Here is a 19312-nt window from a genome sequence, read left to right on the forward strand (position 1 = left end):
GAAAGGAAGACCAAGAGTAACCTATGCTTCTGAGGATAAGTTTATCGGAGTCACCAGCCTCAGAAATCGCAGGTTAACAGCAGCTCAGATTAGAGACCAGGTCAATGCCACGCAGAGTTCTAGCAGCAGACACATCTCTACAACAACTGTTAAGAGGAGACTTTGTGCAGCAGGCCTTCATGGTAAAATAGCTGCTAGGAAACCACTGCTAAGGACAGGCAACAAGCAGAAGAGACTTGTTTGGGATAAAGAACACAAGGAATGGACATTAGACCAGTGGAAATCTATGCTTTGGTCTGATGAGGCCAAATTCGAGATCTTTGGTTCTAACCACCGTATCTTTGTGCGACGCAGAAAAGGTGAACGGATGGACTCTAGATACCTGGTTCCCACCGTGAAGCATGGAGGAGAAGGTGTGATGGTGCTTTGCTTGTGACACTGTTGGGAATTTATTCAAAATTGAAGGCATACTGAACCAGCATGGCTACCACAGCATCTTGCAGCGGCATGCTATTCCATCCGGTTTGCGTTTAGTTGGACCATCATTTATTTTTCAACAGGACAATGACCCCAAACACACCTCCAGGCTGTGTAAGGGCTATTTGACCAAGAAGGAGAGTGATGGGATGCTAGGCCAGATGACCTGGCCTCCACAGTCACCAGACCTGAACCCAATCGAGATGGTTTGGGGTGAGTTGGACCGCAGAGTGAAGCCAACAACAAGTGCTAAGCATCTCTGGGAACTCCTTCAAGATTGCTGGAAGAACATTCCCAATGACTACCTCTTGAAGCTCATCAAGAGAATGCCAAGAGTGTGCAAAGCAGTCATCAAAGCAAAAGGTGGCTACTTTGAAGAACCTAGAATATAAGACATATTTTCAGTTGTTTCACACTTTTTTGTTAAGTATATAATTCCACATGTGTTAATTCATAGTTTTCATGCCTTCAGTGTGAATGTACAATTTTCATAGTCATAAAAATACAGAAAAATCTTTAAATGAGAAGGTGTGTCCAAACTTTTGGTCTGTACTGTATATGTGAGGGCGTAGTGCACACAAATGTGAGGAGCCAGCACCATTTTAGAACAGTGCAGATACTTTGGACCTGATTGATCAAACTGAAACTGTTGCAAAATTTGGGCGCCCCCTTTTCTTTATCAGATGACTTGATTTTGAAAGGAACATAGAGGCACAATGAGCTAAAGGCCACGTTCGCACGTTCAGCATTTTACCTCAGTATTTGAAAGCCAAAACCAGGAGTGGGAGATAAATAGTGGAAAGTGGTGACATGTTTCTATTATACTTTTCCTCTGACTGTTTCTGATTTTGACTTACAGATACTGATGTAAAATACTGACCGAATATTGAACGTGTGAACATGGTCTAATGGTTACTATTAAATTACCAATCACCTAGTCCCCAACGCCCTCGATCACCTGTAAAAAAATAAATAAAATAAACCAACAGTATACTCCCTGTTCCGATGTAATCCATTTAATAACGAGTGTCCCACGATGATCTCCCATGGAGAGCTGTCACATCAGCAGATGTGACTGCTCTCCAGGGGCTCCGGTGATACAATGACAGGAGATAATGCTCCGCACTGTATCCCTCCCCCGATGTGAGTTCAGCAGAGTTCATACTGTCACTTGCGGCAACGCTGTGTGGGAAAATTCCCACACAGCAGTGCCGTAAAGTGAGAGCCTGAACTCATTGAACTCTCAGTAATAACACTGATCGTCGTGGGACAGTCGTTATTAAATGGACTGAGTTGGAACAGGGAGTATTAGTGTTGGTTTATTATATTTTTTTTTTGCAGGAGATTGAGGGTGTTGCATGGATTAGGCGTAAGAATAAAGATGGCAAACTGTGTAGTGTTTTATTTCATTAAGTTACTTTATTCTGGCTGTGTGTTTAGTTAACCGTTTAAGATCTATAGGATTAGTAATGGATAGGTGTCTTACTGACACCTCTCCATTACTAAGCTGGCTTGATGTCACCTTACAATTCAAAGGTGACATCAACCCCACAAATATTACCCCATATGCGACCCCTACAGGGCAGTGGGAAGAGAGAGGCTAAGTGCCGGAACTGGCGTATCTTAGAAATATGCCATTTCTGGGGCAGCTGTGTGCAGATGTTTGTAGCCAGGGGGAGCAATATCCATGGTCCCTTCCTAGGCTATGAATATCAGCCCGCAGCTGTCTGCATAGCCTTTTCTGTCTATTAATTATATGGGGATCCCACATCGTTTTTTGGGGGGGTCCTCCTATTTTAATAGCCAGTAAGGCTAAATATAGAGCTGCTGGCTGATATTAATAGCCTGGGAAGCTCCATTGGTATTAACCCCTTCCTAGGCTATAAATATCGGCCCCCAGTCGCTGGCTTTCCCTCTCTGGCACAGAAAATTGTCCGGGAGCCCACGTTATTTGTTTTTTCATTTTTTTTTAAATTAAACAGATATTGCGTTTAAGGCCGGGGTCAAACTTGCGAGAAACTCGCACGAGTCTCGCACCTCAATACCGCCGGCATTCGGGACCAAAGTGTGTGGCTGCATGTATTTCTATGCATCTGAATGCTCTGATCCCAAGTGCTGGCGGCAGGGTCGGGTATTGAGGTGTGAGACTCGTGCCAGTTTCTCCCAAGTGTGACCCTGGCCTAATGCAGATTTTGTGTTTGTGTGTCTTTATTTAACTCTCTATGTACCATTTTATTATGTTGATTATTAAACATCAGGCTTGGTATTATCTATCTATCAATCTACCTATAGATAGATCTATAGATAGATAGATGATAGATCTATAGATAGATATGTAATAGATAGATAGATCTATAGATAGATAGATGATAGATCTATAGATAGATAGATAGATAGCTGATAGATAGATATGGGATAAACAGATATATCTATAGATAGATGATAGATCTATAGATAGATAGATGATAGATCTATAGATAGATCTATAGATGAATCTATCTATCTATAGATCTTTCTATCTATCTATAGATCTGATAGTTAGATCCATCTATAGATCTATCATCTATCTATAGATCTATCATCTATCTATAGATGTATCTATCTATCTATAGATCTATCTATCTATCCATCCCATATCTATCTATCTATAGATCTAGCATCTATCTATCTGTCTATCTATTATCTACAGTGCCTTGCGAAAGTATTCAGCTCCCTGGAACTTTTCAACCTTTTCCCACTTATCATGCTTCAAACATAAAGATACCAAATGTAAATTTTTGGTGAAGAATCAACAACAAGTGGAACACAATTGTGAAGTTGAACGAAATTTATTGGTTATTTTAAATTTTTGGTGAAATTCAAAAACTGAAAAGTGAGGCGTGCAATATTATTCAGCTCCTTTAGTTTCAGTGCAGCAAACTCATTCCAGAAGTTCATTGTGGGTCTCTGAATGATCCAATGTTGTCCTAAAATGCCTAATGATGATAAATATAATCCACCTGTGTGTAATCAAGTCTCCGTATAAATGCACGTGCTCTGTGATAGTCTCAGGGTTCTGTTTGAAGCAGAGAGAGCATCATGAAAACCACGGAACACAACAGGCAGGTCTGTGATACTGTTGTGGAGAGGTTTAGAGCCGGATTTGGATAAAAAATGATTTCCAAAACTTTAAACATCCCAAGGAGCACTGTGCAAGCGATCATATTGAAATGGAAGGAGTATCATACCACTGCAAATCTACCAAGACCCGGCTGTCCCTCTAAACTTTCATCTCAAACAAGGAGAAGACTGATCAGAGATGCAGCCAAGAGGCCCATGATCACTCTGGATGAACTGCAGAGATCTACAGGTGAGGTGGGACAGTCTGTCCATAGGACAACAATCAGTCGTATACTGCGCAAATCTGGCCTTTATGGAAGAGTGGCAAGAAGAAAGCCATTTCTCAAAGATATCCATAAAAAGTGTCGTTTAAAGTTTGCAACAAGCCACCTGGGAGACACAACAAACATGTGGAAGAAGGTGCTCTGATCAGATGAAACCAAAATCAAACTTTTTGGCAACAATGCCAAACGATATGTTTGGTGTAAAGGCAACACAACTCATCACCCTGACCACACCATCCCCACTGTCAAACATGGTGGTGGCAACATCATTGTTTGAGCCTGCTTTTCTTCAGCAGGGACAAATACAGGACCATTCTTGAAGAAAACCTGTTGGAGTCTGCAAAAGACCTGAGACTGGGACGAGATTTGTCTTCCAACAAGACAATGATCCCAAACATAAAGCAAACAATGGAATGGTTCACAAATAAACGTACCCAGGTGTTAGAATGGCCAAGTCAAAGTCCAGACCTCAATCCAATCGAGAATCTTTGGAAAGAGCTGAAAACTGCTGTTCACAAACAATCTCCATCAAACCTCACTGAGCTCGAGCTGTTTGCCAAGGAAGAATGGGCAAGAATTTCAGTCTCTTGATGTACAAAACTGATAGAGACATACCCCATGTGACTTGCAGCTGTAATCGCAGCAAAAGGTGGCGCAACAAAGTATTAAGTTAAAGGGGCCGAATAATATTGCACGCCCCACTTTTCAGTTTTTGAATTTCCACAAAAATTTAAAATAACCAATAAATTTCGTTCAACTTCACAATTGTATTCCACTTGTTGTTGATTCTTCACCAAAAATTTACACGTGGTATCTTTATCTTTGAAGCATGATACGTGGGAAAAGGTTGAAAAGTTCCAGGGAGCCGAATACTTTCGCAAGGCACTGTATCTATCTTTAGATCTATCTATCTATCTATCTATCTATCTATCTATCTATCTATCTATCTAAATATTATTATTCAATGGAGCATGTAAATGAAGAGGTCAAACAAGAAATGACACCACAATTCTTTTTTGTTTGTTAAATAATAAATCTCTATTTAGCTTACAAAAGCGCATGAAAATCCGCATGAAAAAAACGCATGAAAATCTGCATCAAAAATGCATTAAATCCGCGCAGATTTTTACCTGTTTTCTGCCAAGAGATGCAGAATCTGTGCAGAAAATTTCACAGGCAAATCTGCAACGTGTATGCAGAATTTTCCTGATCAAATCCAGACTCCCTTGGCAGGAAATCTGCTTGCATTTTTCTAGTTTTTTTTGCGTTTTTAGCGCGTATTTGTTGCTTTTTTTCACGGATTTTTAGCAAAATTAATGAACATGCTGCGGTTTTTTCCCATAATGCTTTTCCGCTGCGGAAAGAAAAGCATTATGGGCACAACAAATGCAGAATGCCATGTAAGCGTTTTTTCAGCATTTCTGCAGTGGAAAAATGCAGCAAAAACGCTTAAAAACGCTAAAAATCCTCAAAGTGGGCACATAGCCTTATAGATTAATAGATATTGAGGAAAATACAGATTATATACAGATGACAAGTGAGAAAAAAATTGTCCCACTTTCTGGATGCAATTCTGAATTTTTTTTTTTATAGTGCTGTGTTGTTATCACTGACTCCGTTAATCAGAAAGTGAAGTTTAATCAAATATTAAACCACTCAAACTGTTTTGACCTTTCTGACAGGCCAAATTTTAAAATTCTGACCACTGTCACCTTATGAGATAACAACTCTGGAATGCTTCAACCATCCCAGTGATTCTGAGATTGTTTTTTTCTGTGACATATTGTACTTCATATTAGTGTTAAATTTAGGCCAATATTTTTTGCATTTATTTGTGTAATTATTAGAGTTTTGTTGAAAAATTTGGAAATTTCCTAATTTTCAACCTTTTAATTTTTATGCTCTTAAATCAGAGAGTAATAGCACATAAAATAATTAAGAAATTAAATATACTACATGTTTACTTTACATCATCATGATATTTGAAACATAATTTTTTATTGTTGGGAAGTTAGAAGGGTTAAAAATTTAGTAATTTCTCAATTTTCCAACAAAATTTACAAAACCAATTTTTATAGGGACCACATCACATGTGAAGTGACTTTGAGAGGCCTATATGACAGAAAATGCTTCACAGGAATTAAGGCAATGTGGAAGGAAAAACTGAAAATGTTACTTTTTCCCTCAAGAATTTTGATTTCGTCCCACATTTTTCATTTTCACAAGAGTAACAGGGGAAAATGGAACATTTCATTTGTTGTGCAATTTTTCCTGAATATACTGATACCCCATACGTGGGGGAAAACTACTGTTTGGGTGCACAGTATGGCTAGGAAGGGAAGAAGCATTGTTTGACTTTTAGAGCGCAAAATAGGCTGGAATTGATAGCGGAGGCCATGTCACGTTTACAGGAACTTACTGTTAGGGCTAGAGGAATGCACCAAATAATAAGAACGATAGAGTAACGTGCGTTCGCAGCCCGGGGTCCACTAGGCAGAGATGGAACCTGCTGCCAAGTAATGACGGACTATATGGCGGTACAATGTGGATACACACATGGGTTAACTTCACCCTGTGTGAAGGAAGCGAACCCTGTTGTGTCACAGGGCCGCGGTACCGCACCAAGAGCGCAAGCAAGGAGTCTCAGAGCTCAATCCCAAGACACAGGATTTGAGTTTATATAGACCTCTTGCGCTCGACACCACAACTGGGGTGTCAGAGTGAAAGAAATAATAAAGATGCACGAGAGTGCGTGCGGTGCCGCACTGGCGGACGCCACTAACCACCCAGGTTTGGGTCAGGAAAGCGCTGTGAAAGCGCACGGCGCCGCACTGGCGGTCACAGCAATTAGACGCTGTATTGTGTGTCTCGTGCTAATGGCTAAGTCGGGCGCTAGTGAATGACTTTCACACATCAACACACACACGTTTACACTAGCGCATGGCCGTGCGGTCATGCGAAGCTTATATAGCTGCAGCATGAACAGGACCTTCCAAAAAAGGACCAATGGGAAGCTGCCACAGAAGTTGAGCACCTTCAGGACCTTCCTGGAGGACCAATGGGATCTGCTGCAGTATCTGAGCATGTGACCCTCGATCTCCAACGGAAGATCTTGCCCTGGGCATGCTCAGAAGGGGAAAAGCAGGACTTAGTCCCAAAAGTGTCTGCTCACCGCTGCCCAGCACTGGCTTCAATGGCAGAAGCTGGAAAAGCAGCAGTAACCCTATGCACAGAGTGGGAGTGAGCAAGACGCTGGGACTGACATCTCTGCCGAGCAGACTCCACTGTGGCTGGAGAAGAACGGGAGACCGCAGCAGACATGGTTCGATATTCCCCCTGTGCAGCAGTGGGATCTTGACTCCTAACACTTACTTAGAGTGTAGGTACTTCACAGAATTTTATAATGTTGAGCCGTGAAAATGAAAAATATAAATTTCTCCAGCAAAACGTTTTTGTCATAAGTTTTTCATTTTCACAAGGGTAATGTAAAGGGCTGGGTGGTGGAACCACTGTACCAGAGCCCTAAGTAAAGCCAGGAGGGGGGTAACTAGGAGCCCTTCCTAATATGACCTCAGATACACAGCGGCATACAATACTGTGATCTGAGGAGAGGCCAAGGAGGTGGACCAGGTGCATCAAATCGCTTTTTATTGTAAAAACAGCATCGCCATATTATTAGAGCTATAATTTTTCTGTATTTCTGCTGAAAGAGTCATGTGAGGGCTTGTTTTTTGCAGGACAAATTGATGTTTTCATTGGAACCATTTTCGGTCACATAGCATTTTTTGATTGCTTTCTATTCTGATTTTTGTGAGGCAGAATTAATAAAAACCAGCAATTCAGGAATTGATTTTTTTTTGTGCCATTCCATGTGTGATAAAATTGATAAGGTAGCTTTATTCTTCGGGTCAGTACGATTACAGCGTTACTGCATTCCTATAATTTTTTTTATATTTTTGCCACTTTTACACAAAAACTATTTTATAGAAAAAATAATTATTTTTGCATCGCTGATACCAAATTTTTTTTTTTTTTATTTTTTTTTTTACATAAAAATACCTATTTATGGGTATAACATATTCTTATTATTATTTTGTGATTTTTTAAAATATTTTTACTACTTTTGTTACTTTTGTACTTAGTCCCTCTATGGGACTTTAGCATTTATCACTCTAATGGCTGGTATAATGCATTGCTAGTAGTGGTGGAGGGTCTATAGCAACTGCAATCACTCTTTTACAGTCCTGGGTATAAAAAGATAATATAAAACTGACCTTTGGTATTTTTTAGCATTGTATTTATTTTTTTATCATCGTACTCCATCTAATACGTTGTGTCCACCTTCTAAAATGAATCAATGAGAAAACTACAATAATGTATTAATAGGCAGAATAGGGTGATTGGGCAGGCGCTTAGGATGGCAAGTAGTATTTTTTTTAATTTGCAGGGGTTAAACTACTGTCATTTAAAGGGAATCTGTCACCCCAAAATTCGCCTATAAGCTAAGGCCACCGGCATCAGGGGCTTATCTACAGCATTCTGTAATGCTGTAGATAAGCCCCCGATGTAACCTGAAAGATGAGAAAAGCAGGTTAGATTATACTCACCCAGGGGCGGTCCTGGTCCGGATCTGATGGGCGCCGCAGGTCCGGGTCCAGCCCCTCCCATCTTCATACGGTGACGTCCTCTTCTTTGCTTCCTGCCGCTGCTCCTGGCAGGCGTACTTTGTCTGTGTAAAGTGTAGCTCCCTCCCAACACACAGTACAGTGCAGCTCCCTCCCAACACATAGTATAGTGCAGACACATGCACACACAGTATAATGTAGCCCCCGAACTCCACACACAATAATGCATACACACACTCGCACAATACTCACCCCTCCTACTTGTTCCCCACGCTGCTCCAGGCTCTGCTGCTCCTGTCTCATCGGCTCCACTGCTAGTACAGCATGGCGCAAGATGAAGTGATGTCATCGCGCACCTGCTGAGTCACAAGCAGAGGGGGTGTGATGGGAGAGGGAGCGTCAGCAGACGCTATTTCCTCCATCACTACTTTTAACTGTATCGGCGTCTATGATGCCGATAAGTTGAATCAGCGAGGGGGGGCACAGCAGACATTTATCTCTATCCCCATACACTTCAGATAACCCCTGACAGACATTTATTTCTATCCCCCATACACATCAGATATCCCCCCGACAGACATATATCTTTATCCCCATACACATCAGAGAGCTCCCAACAGACAATTATCTTTATCCTCATACATATCAGATATCCCCTGACAGACATTTATTTCTATCCCCTCACCCATACACATCAGATATACCCCGACAGACATTTATGTCTATCCCATACACATCAGATATCCCCCAACAGACATTTATCTCCATCCCCCTCCCCCATACACATCAAATATCCCCGACAGACATTTATCTCTATCCCCATACACATCAGATATCCCCCAACAGACATTTATCTCTATCCCCATACACATAAGATATTCCCTGACCTACATTTATCTCTATCCCTATACACATGCACACTCGGCTCAGATGTGTCGCTGACATCTACAATGCAGTATTACTCAGAGCCTTCAGATCACTCACATGGTAAAGAAAGCATGTTCTCTAATAACACTCTAGAGATATAGAATAATTGATGTCACATTAAACCCTGGTGGACACTATTCTTGTGTATTGAGCTTTTCCTACCTTTGGCTTGTTAAACACAGTGAACGAGGTTTCCATTCTTGTAACACTCCAGTGTCTACTATGAACACGGAAGTCATTAGATGGACCTTGGCCAGTAGCTGTCTCTGTGTTCTGTTCAGACATGCCAAGATTGCTTAACTGTTTAAATTGCTTCTAACTTGTTTATCCCTTTCTGTATTTCCTAGGTTGGGTTCACATCTACTTTTGAACCTTCACAGATTCATTCACATTTTTCCAGCACAGAGGCGTATCTGGGGGAGGGGGGGCAGCCGGGGCATGTGCCCCGGGTGCAGCCGACAGTGGGGTCGCAGTCGGGCCGCTTAATGTGTCTACCCATGCGGCTGCATTCTGCCACCACCCGGACTGGAAGTCGGCAGTTCTCTAAGCCGGTTGTGAAGCTGACAGCCGGCACAGTGAAGCTGCAATGCGCCACCTTCCAGGGATCAATTGTAATCGCGTCTTAGGGTACCGTCACACAGTGCCATTTTCATCGCTACGACGGCACGATTCGTGACGTTGCAGCGTCGTATAAGTATCGCTCCAGCGTCGTATACTGCGGTTACACGTTGCAATACACAGCGCTGGAGCGATAATTTCATGACGTATTTGCGATGTAGAAGCCGTTGGTTACTGTGCGCACATCGTATACAACCTGTGTCACACAATGCAATCATGCCGCCACAGCGGGACACTAGACGACGAAAGAAAGTTTCAAACGATCTGCTACGACGTACGATTCTCAGCAGGGATCCGGATCGCAGTAGCGTGTCAGACACAGCGATATCGTAAATGCATCGCTGGAACGTCACGAATCGTGCCGTTGTAGCGATCAAAATTGCACTGTGTGACGGTACCCTTACAGACGCGAGTACAATTGAGCCTCTGACCGCAGAGTCAGAGCAACGCTAGCAGAGTGATCATGACATGTGATCACGCTGCTGATGTCACTCTCTGGCACGCAGAAGAGAGAAGAGGCTCAGTGGTAAGTGCTCCTATGGCTGTGGAGCTGAAGACACTGAAGATTCAGTGTGGGGTGGGTGTGTGTATGTATATGTATGTGAATATTTATTCAGTGTGTGTGTGATTTGTTCAGTGTGTGTGAGGGATTTATGCAGTGTGTGTGTGTGGGTGGTTAGGGACTTATTCAGTGTGTGTCTCTGTGTTGGGGGTTGTGTTTTATTCCGTGTGTGTGTGTGTGGGGGGGGGGGGTAATTTACTCAGTGTGTGTGTGTGGTTAGGGATTTATTCATTGTGTGTGTGGATTTATTCTGTGTGTGTGTGGGGGGGTCGGGATTTATTTTGTGTGTGGGGGGTCAGGCATTTATTCAGTGTGTGTGGGTGTAGGGGCAGATTTTTTCAGTGTGGGTGTGTGTGTGAGGGATTTATTCAGTCTGTGTTTGTGTGGGGGAGTCGGGATTTATTCAGTGTGTGTCTGTGTGTATTTATTCAGTGTGTGTGTGGGGGGGGTTTTGTTCAGTGTGTGTGTGGGGTCCGGAATTTAATCAGTGTGTGTGTGTGTGTGTGGTGACTGGGTTCTAAAGGAGGAACACAGTGTGAGAATACAGTGTGAAGAGGTGGCCCAGAATGTAAAAGAGTGAGGGCAGTGTGGCAAGCATGTACCATAAGAGGGACAGTGTAAGGGCTCATTTCCACATGCGAGACATACGTCCGTGTCTCGCAGGTTAAAACCCTCTTCTGGCGCCGGCACTCCAGAGCGAAGCGTGCGGCCGCACAGCAACACATGGAGCTGCACGCTCCACTCCCAAATGCCGGAGCCAGAGGAGGGTTTTCACCTGCGAGACACGGACGTATGTCTCGCATGTGGAAATGAGCCCTAAGGGTCATATTTTGGGTTGGGAATACAGTGAGGGGAAATTATTTATTTAGGGGCTTAGCTTAGGGCAGATATTTTATTAAGGAGCATTATAATGACACTACTATCTTTAAGGGCGTCGTGTCAGGATGTGCTGCAGAAGACCAGAGAATATGGAAGTCTGCAAAAATGAGCTCTGGGTGAGAAGAGTCATCATGGCATCTGGACAAGATGAAGATGATAAGAAAGAGATGACTCCAGAGACAAAGTAATCTATCAGGTACCTGGATATAAATGTTTTTTTGTGACACTGACTAATTCTCATATTCAGTCATTCTATGTGACTGCAGACTTCTGAATTCTCACAGTGTGCACAGCACGCTGTCAGGATTCTCTGGTGTTGGCAACTTGCATACATGTGGTCACTTGCTGACTAGACATGTGTGTCCTCATTTAATGAGAATGAATTGACCGAGGCCAGACAAGTCTAGTGTGGCCAGAAGTATACATATCACATACTTGATCTGACATGACAGTCCACTCTTGACAAGGGCAAGGGAGAATCCTAAAAGTGTGCAGTGCTTGCACTGTGAGAATTCAGAAGCCTGCAGTCACATAGAATGACTGCAGACTTTCATATCAACTCTGGATGAGCCCTTTAATTATAAAATGAAGTCCTGCAGTCAATCCTAACAGCGTGTACTATTCTTGCTGTCAGGATTCAGCTCTGCTTTCAGCAGTCATCAAATGGCCGCTACACTCATATGTGATTTTCATACTTTCTGTCACGTGACAATGATGTGCTCTTCCTGATTCTTTCAGTTCTTCACTGAACATTGAGAGAATTAGGAAGAGCAGCTCGTCGGCACGTGACTAAGTGTGAAAATCACATATGTGCTGGGGGGGATTCTTGCCCCGCAGGCCAGAAAACCTAGATACACCTCTGGTCCAGCATACTGTTTATGGCATCAGGCATTGCTTAGTTTTATTTTTTTATAGAGAAATGACAGATAGCCAATTCAGTCCATCAAGAGCCGTTGGTGTTCTTCGTGTGACAGATCTGACACACTTTTCTCTCACCCTATGACAGAATAGAAACTTGTTCAGAGTACATGTGAATCAAGCCTTAGAGGGGTTGTCCAGGCTTGAGGTTGTCTATGAGACACCAGACTTGTGAATCCTCACATCATGCGCACTGTGAACGCTGTCAAGATTTTCAGGTGTCGGAAGCGAGTGGTCATGTGGTCAGGAGTATGCATACTTAAGACTACATTCTGACTAAATGTGTCCGCCCTTGCTCAATTCACTTGTACTCAGCGAGGCCACGCACATCAAGTCACGTATGTATGTAAATTGTAGACTTACTGTCACATGCCCTCCCACTCCCGGAGAATCCTGACAGGGCATATGCTGTAAGAATTCACTAGTCTGCAGGCACATGCATTTAACGTGATCGCACTGGAAGCGTGTCACTAATCGCGCCCATAGACATCTGTGTTGCCGATGGGTTGGCATGACAGCCTGGGGTCTGCAGCAGACCCCTGTGGTTGTCATTGCCGGATAGCTCTGAGCGCTGCCCAGCAGTCGGCGCTCATAGCAAGTGAGCATTTCTGCTACAAAATCAGGGCTGCAGCCCTGCTCTATGAAGCACAAGCAATCGGGTGATCGCAGATTCTAATCTCCCATGGAGACTATTGAAGCAAATGAAAAGTGAGAAAAAAATGTTTTTAAAAATATAAAAAAATATAAAAGTTTAAATCACCCCCATTCAAAATAAAACAATAAAAAAATACACATATTTGGTATTGCCACGTTTAGAATCACCTGATCTATCAATATATAAAAATAATTAATCCGACTGGGAAACAGCGTAGCAAGAAAAAAAGTCAAAACTCCGGCATTTTTTGGTTGCCGCAACATTGCATTAAAATTCAATAATGGGCGGTCAAAATGGTATCAATAAAAACATCAGCTCGGTGCGCAAAAAAGAATCCCTTACCCAACCCGAGATAACAAAAAATGGAGACGCTGCGGGTCTCTTAAAATTATGCAATTTTTTTAAAAACAAACTTTGGAATTTTTTTTGCCACTTAAATAAATAAGAACCTATACATGTTTGGGGTCTGTGAACTTGTAATGACCTGAAGAATCATAATGGCAGGTCAGTTTTAGTATTTGGTGAACATGGTAAAAAAAAAACCCTGTGGAATTGCATTTTTTTGCAATTTCTCCGCACTTGGAATTTGTTTCCCATTATCCAGTACATGATTGTCATGTCAGACGCTATTCACACTAGGGCCTAACGCGAAGACTCTGGCTCAGGTTTTTGTGCAGGAGGTGGTCAGACTTCACGGGGTCCCATCTGATATAGTGTCGGATAGGGGTACTCAGTTTGTGGCAAAGTTTTGGAAAGCATTTTGCTCACGGCTGGGGATGTCGGACGCTATTCACACTAGGGCGTCCGACAGACAGCGGTAATTCCACATTCGTCCACTATACGTTCTGTGGAGCCGGCTAGACTTTATCCAGGTTGCCGGGGTTAATCTAGCTGGTAATCGGGTTGGAGGCTGGGTCACGCCCGTGGCCTTTAAATAGTCATTCTGGACTTTGGGCATCGCCGATTATAGCTTGTGTCTTGTGCCTGGTGATCTCGGTCTGGAGTGGTGGTCTAGGAGAAGAAATATCGTATCTGGTGGTGTATTATCCTTTGTCATATTTCTCCTTCCTATATTTGTATTTGTTTTGCCCTGTGCACATTTTAGTGTTTTCCTGTGTGTCTGCGGCGTGGTGCGTTTTTAGTTTTCCCTGTCTGTGCTTTCTGTAGGGGTTGGTGTGTGGTCTAATCACTGGGTGGCGGGTGGAGGTTTCAGCATAGGACTGAAACAGGAGTCAGAGTCAGGCCTGGCGGCCCAGACAAGCACACCATCAGTGTAAATTCTGGGAGAGCGACAGACAGGGTTTTCCCTAGTCTGAGGGATATCACAGGGGCCCGGGTAATCAGCTGTAGTCTACCCAGTACCCGCATGACAATGATGCCCTATGGGGCAAGGAAGGGGGTGAGCTGCATGATGCCCTATGGGGCAAGGAAGGGGTGAGCTGCATGATGCCCTATGGGGCAAGGGGGGGTGAGCTGCATGATGCCCTATGGGGCAAGGAGGGGGTGTGAGCCGCATGATGCCCCATGGGGCAAGGGGGTGAGCTGCTTGATGCCCTATGGGGCAAGGGGGGTGAGCTGCATGATGCCCTATGGGGGAGTGAGCTGCATGATTCCCTATGGAGGGAGTGAGCTGCATGATGCCCTATGGGGGGAGTGAGCTTCATGATACCCTATGGGGGGAGTGAGCTGCATGATGCCCTATGGGGAGAGTGAGCTGCATGATTGTTGTGAATTCCGTTCTCGCACTCCCTCCTGTGGTCATGAATGGTACTTTGGTTAGTTCTGCTCTTGGACTCCCTCTGGTGGCTTTGAGCGGAACTGCTGGTCTCTGAGGTTTGCTTTCTCAGCTGACCTCGTTTACTGTTAGGCTGGCTTCCCTATTTAACTCTACTCAGATCGTTACTTCATGCCAGCTGTCATTGTATCAGTATTGGTTCAGATCTCTCTTGGACTTCTCTGAGGACCTGTCTACTCCAGCAGAAGCTAAGTCTTTGCTAGTTCATTTGTTGTTACTGCTTCCTGAATATATTTCTTAATACTGCTAATTTCTAGTCCAGCTTGCTATCATGATATTCCCTTGCTAGCTGCAAGCTCTGGGGTGCAGAGTGGCACCTCCACACCGTGAGTCGGTGTGGGGAGTCTTTTTGCTTACTCTGCGTGGGTTTTTGTAGTCTTTTGTGCTGACCGCATAGTTCCCTTTTCTATCCTCTGACTGTTTAGTGAAGTCTGGCCTCCTTTGCTAAAACCTGTTTCATTCCTGTGTTTGTGACTTTCCTCTTAACTCACAGTCAATATATGTGGGGGGCTGCCTTTACCTTTGGGGAATTTCTCTGAGGCAAGGTTAGGCTCTATTTCTATCTTTAGGGGTAGTTAGCTCTTAGGCTGTGAAGAGGCGTCTAGGGAGAGTTAGGTACGCTCCACGGCTATTTCTAGTGTGTGTGATAGGAGTAGAGTTTGCGGTCAGCAGAGTTCCCACTTTCCCAGAGCTTGTTCCGATTACTAGTTTACTCATCAGGTCATTCCGGGTGCTCCTAATCACCAGGTCCATAACACATGATGCCCTATGGGGAGAGTGAGCTGCATGATGCCCTATGGGGAGGGTAAGCTGCCTGATACCCTATGGGGAGGGTGAGCTGCATGATGCCCTATGGGGGAATGAGCTGCATGATGCTCTATGGGGGGAGTGAACTGCATGATGCCCTATGGGGGGAGTGAGCTGCATGATGCCCTATGGGGGAGTGAGCTGCATGATGCCCTATGGGGAGGGTGAGCTGCCTGATACCCTATGGGGAGGCTGAGCTGCATGATACCCTATGGGGGGGAATGAGCTGCATGATGCCCTATGGGGGAGTGAGCTGCATGATGCCCTATGGGGGGAGTGAGCTGCATGATGCCCTATGGGGAGGGTGAGCTGCCTGATACCCTATGGGGAGGGTGAGCTGCATGATGCCCTATGGGGGGAGTTAGCTGCATGATTCCCTATGGGGGGAGTGAGCTGCATGATGCCCTATGAGGGGAGTGAGCTTCATGATACCCTATGGGGGGAGTGAGCTGCATGATGCCCTATGGGGAGAGTGAGCTGCATGATGCCCTATGGGGAGGGTGAGCTGCCTGATACCCTATGGGAAGGGTGAGCTGCATGATGCCCTATGGGGGAATGAGCTGCATGATGCTCTATGGGGGGAGTGAACTGCATGATGCCCTATGGGGGGAGTGAGCTGCATGATGCCCTATGGGGGAGTGAGCTGCATGATGCCCTATGGGGAGGCTGAGCTGCATGATACCCTATGGGGGGAGTTAGCTGCATGATGCCCTATGGGGGGAGCTATATGATGCCCTATGAGGGTGAGCTGCATGATACCCTATGAGAGGGGGCAGCGTGATACCCTATGAGGGGGGTACACTATATTCCATGAAGGGGCTGCATTATACCTTATGAGGGGGGTTGCACTATACTCTAAGGGGGCTACATTATACCCTATGGGGGCTGCATTATACTCTGAGGCTGGTTGCATTATATTCTATGGGGGGCTACATTATATTCTATAGGGGGCTGCATTATATTCTGTGAGGGGGATACATTGTACCCTTTGAGGGGGCTACCCCAACCCCTGCTACATAATTAAGACGTGTACTACCTTATATTATACCCCGATATTAGCGTGTTTTACCGCACAATTGGTGGTCTTGTATTTATTTCTATGCAGCTACATAGTGGGCCCCAAGAATAACTTTCTCTGGTGGGCCCAAGGTGCTCCAGTCTGACGCTGAATGTGATTCTCGTAGACCAACTTCTTCCCACGTTTGGATAGAACTGAATTCATACTTGTAGAAAGTGAATTGCTGTGGAATCTGACTGATTTTTTTGTGCTAGTACACGTCTCTCTTTATAGAGATTTTAGACACTGCTATATTCTAATGTAAAGATGGAATAAGAGCTAGTCTAATGTAACTTGCATGACACCTGACATGAAAATTGTTACATCTGCAACAAAACTTGCAAACAAGCAGGTCAGTGCTGGGTCTGGTAAAAGTTCACAAAATGTATTGATTTTAGAGTGGTTTAGATTCCCCACCTAAATCAGGCCTCATTCACACTACATTTTTTTAATCCGTTTATTTTTTTCGTAATTACCATTGGCCCATCCACTCATTCGGTAGAGCTTTGCGTGGATTCCAGGGCGGAGGGCAATTTTATGTCTTCTGCCTTCGCCCAACGACACGCAATACCTCTGGTGATGCTCGCCCAACCAGTGACCGTACGAGTGGTGAATGGGTCGACACTGCCCTCACAGATTACACACCAGACCATCCCATTTACTCTATCCATGTCGCCATCTCATCAGGAGATAATATCTCTGCTCGTCAATCCTGAGGGAATTGATGAGGTCCTCTTAGGGATACCTTGGCTACGGTACCACTCTCCTCATATTGAGTGGTCCACAGGCAGGATTTTGGGATGGAGTGAATCTTGTGGGGGTAGATGTCAGAGGGAATGCGTTCAGGTTGCTACTACAGAGGTACCCGCAGATCTCTCCTCTCTCCCCAAGCAATATTGGCCCTATGCGGACGTGTTCTCCAAAAGGGCTGCGGAGACTCTTCCGCCTCACCGCCCCTACGACTGTCCTATTGACCTCTTGCCTGGTGCTGAGCCTCCCCGGGGTCGAGTCTACCCATTGTCTCTGCTAGAGACAGAGGCAATGTCTCAGTACATCCAGGAGAATCTGGCAAGGGGATTCATTAGGAAGTCTGTGTCACCTGCAGGGGCTGGTTTCTTCTTCGTGCAGAAGAAGAATGGAGAATTACGTCCATGCATAGATTACAGGGGTCTTAACGCCATCACCGTTAAGAAAAAGTACCCTCTGCCCCTGATATCTGAGCTTTTTGACAGGCTTCGGGGAGCAAGAGTGTTTACTAAACTAGATCTGCGGGGTGCTTACAACCTGATTCGCATCCGTGAGGGGGACGAATGGAAGATGGTTTTTAACACCAGGGAAGGGCACTATGAATATCTGGTGATGCCCTTTGGGTTTTGTAATGCCCCCGCCGTTTTCCAAGACTTTGTAAATGATATCTTCCGGGATATGCTCTCCACCTCGGTTGTAGTCTACCTGGATGATATTCTCATCTACACTCCAGATATAGACTCCCACCGGAGAGATGTGTGCAAAGTCTTCAACCTCCTACGGGCAAATTCCCTCTATGCCAAGTTAGAGAAGTGTGTGTTTGAGCAGAAGTCTTTGCCTTTCCTGGGCTATATCATCTCAGCCCAAGGATTGGCTATGGATCCTGCCAAGCTACAGGCTGTGATGTACTGGCAAGAACCCCATTCTCTCAAAGCGGTGCAGTTCTTTATGGGGTTCATTAATTACTATCGCCAGTTCATTCCCCACTTCTCAACTTTGGTAGCTCCTTTATTTGCCCTCACCAAAAAGGGAGCAAATCCCAAGTTGTGGTCGGAAGAGGTCTCCAAGGCCTTCCTCTCTATTAAGTCCCACTTTGCTAGTGCTCCCATTCTACATCGCCCCGATGTAGATAAGCCTTTCATAATGGAGGTGGATGCCTCATCTGTCGGTGCTGGAGCAGTCCTATTCCAAAAGGATGCTCAAGGTCGAAAGCATCCCTGCTTCTTTTTCTCTAAGACCTTCACACCAGCGGAGAGGAATTATTCCATCGGGGACAGGGAGTTGCTAGCTATGAAGTTGGCTGTTGTGAATTCCACTCTTGGGCTCCCTCCGGTGGTTGTAAGTGGCACTTTTGTGAGTTCTGCTCTTGGGCTCCCTCCGGTGGTTTTGAGTGGAACTGCTGCTCCTTGGATTTAGCAGCCAGCAGCTGCTTCCACTGATTGTCTTTCTGGCTCGGCTATTTATCCTGGCTCTATCCTTCAGCCTGGGCCAGTTGTCAATGGTTCCTGGTTGGATTCACATCTCTGCTTGGATTTCCCTGATATTCTGACCAGTTCAGCAAAGATAAGTCCTTGCTTGTTCTTTTGTTGTCCACATATTGTGGACTTAATCGTTCAGCTCTTTCTATGTTTTTTCTTGTCCAGCTTGTCAATATGGATTTATTCAGTTAAGCTGGAAGCTCTGGGAAGCAGATTTACCCTCCACACCTTTAGTCAGGTGTGGAGATTTTTGTAAACTCTGTGGTGGATTTTTCTAGTTTTTTTATACTGACCGCACAGTATTCTGTTCTGTTCTATCTATCTAGCTAGACTGGCCTCCTTTGCTACATTCTGATTTCATTCTGCGTATGTCATTTCCCTCTC

The 19312-nt window shown here is 44.5% G+C and overlaps 1 protein-coding gene and 1 long non-coding RNA gene across 3 annotated transcripts in view; one reads left to right on the forward strand and one right to left on the reverse strand.

Annotated features, from left to right (window-relative positions):
• The window catches only part of LOC143766008 (adenosine deaminase-like), a 102187-nt gene that overhangs the window by 51776 nt on the left and 31099 nt on the right, over positions 1-19312 (reverse strand). The window contains exon 1 of one of the 2 annotated variants that reach the window (XM_077253321.1): positions 9575-9702. The exons of the other annotated variant lie outside the window; for it this stretch is intronic. Coding sequence (XP_077109436.1) covers positions 9575-9697 — 123 coding nt within the window. The 5' untranslated portion in view covers positions 9698-9702. Of the gene's footprint in view, positions 1-9574; positions 9703-19312 lie in introns of those variants that run through there. 2 annotated transcript variants of the gene reach the window in all.
• The window catches only part of LOC143766009 (uncharacterized), a 37008-nt gene continuing 27731 nt past the window's right edge, over positions 10036-19312 (forward strand). The window contains exons 1-2 of the long non-coding RNA XR_013213498.1: positions 10036-10556; positions 11523-11667. This is a non-coding gene — a long non-coding RNA (uncharacterized LOC143766009). The remainder of the gene's footprint in view (positions 10557-11522; positions 11668-19312) is intronic.

The sequence above is a fragment of the Ranitomeya variabilis genome, chromosome 4, assembly GCF_051348905.1.
Source record: "Ranitomeya variabilis isolate aRanVar5 chromosome 4, aRanVar5.hap1, whole genome shotgun sequence".
Lineage (NCBI taxonomy): Eukaryota > Metazoa > Chordata > Amphibia > Anura > Dendrobatidae > Ranitomeya > Ranitomeya variabilis.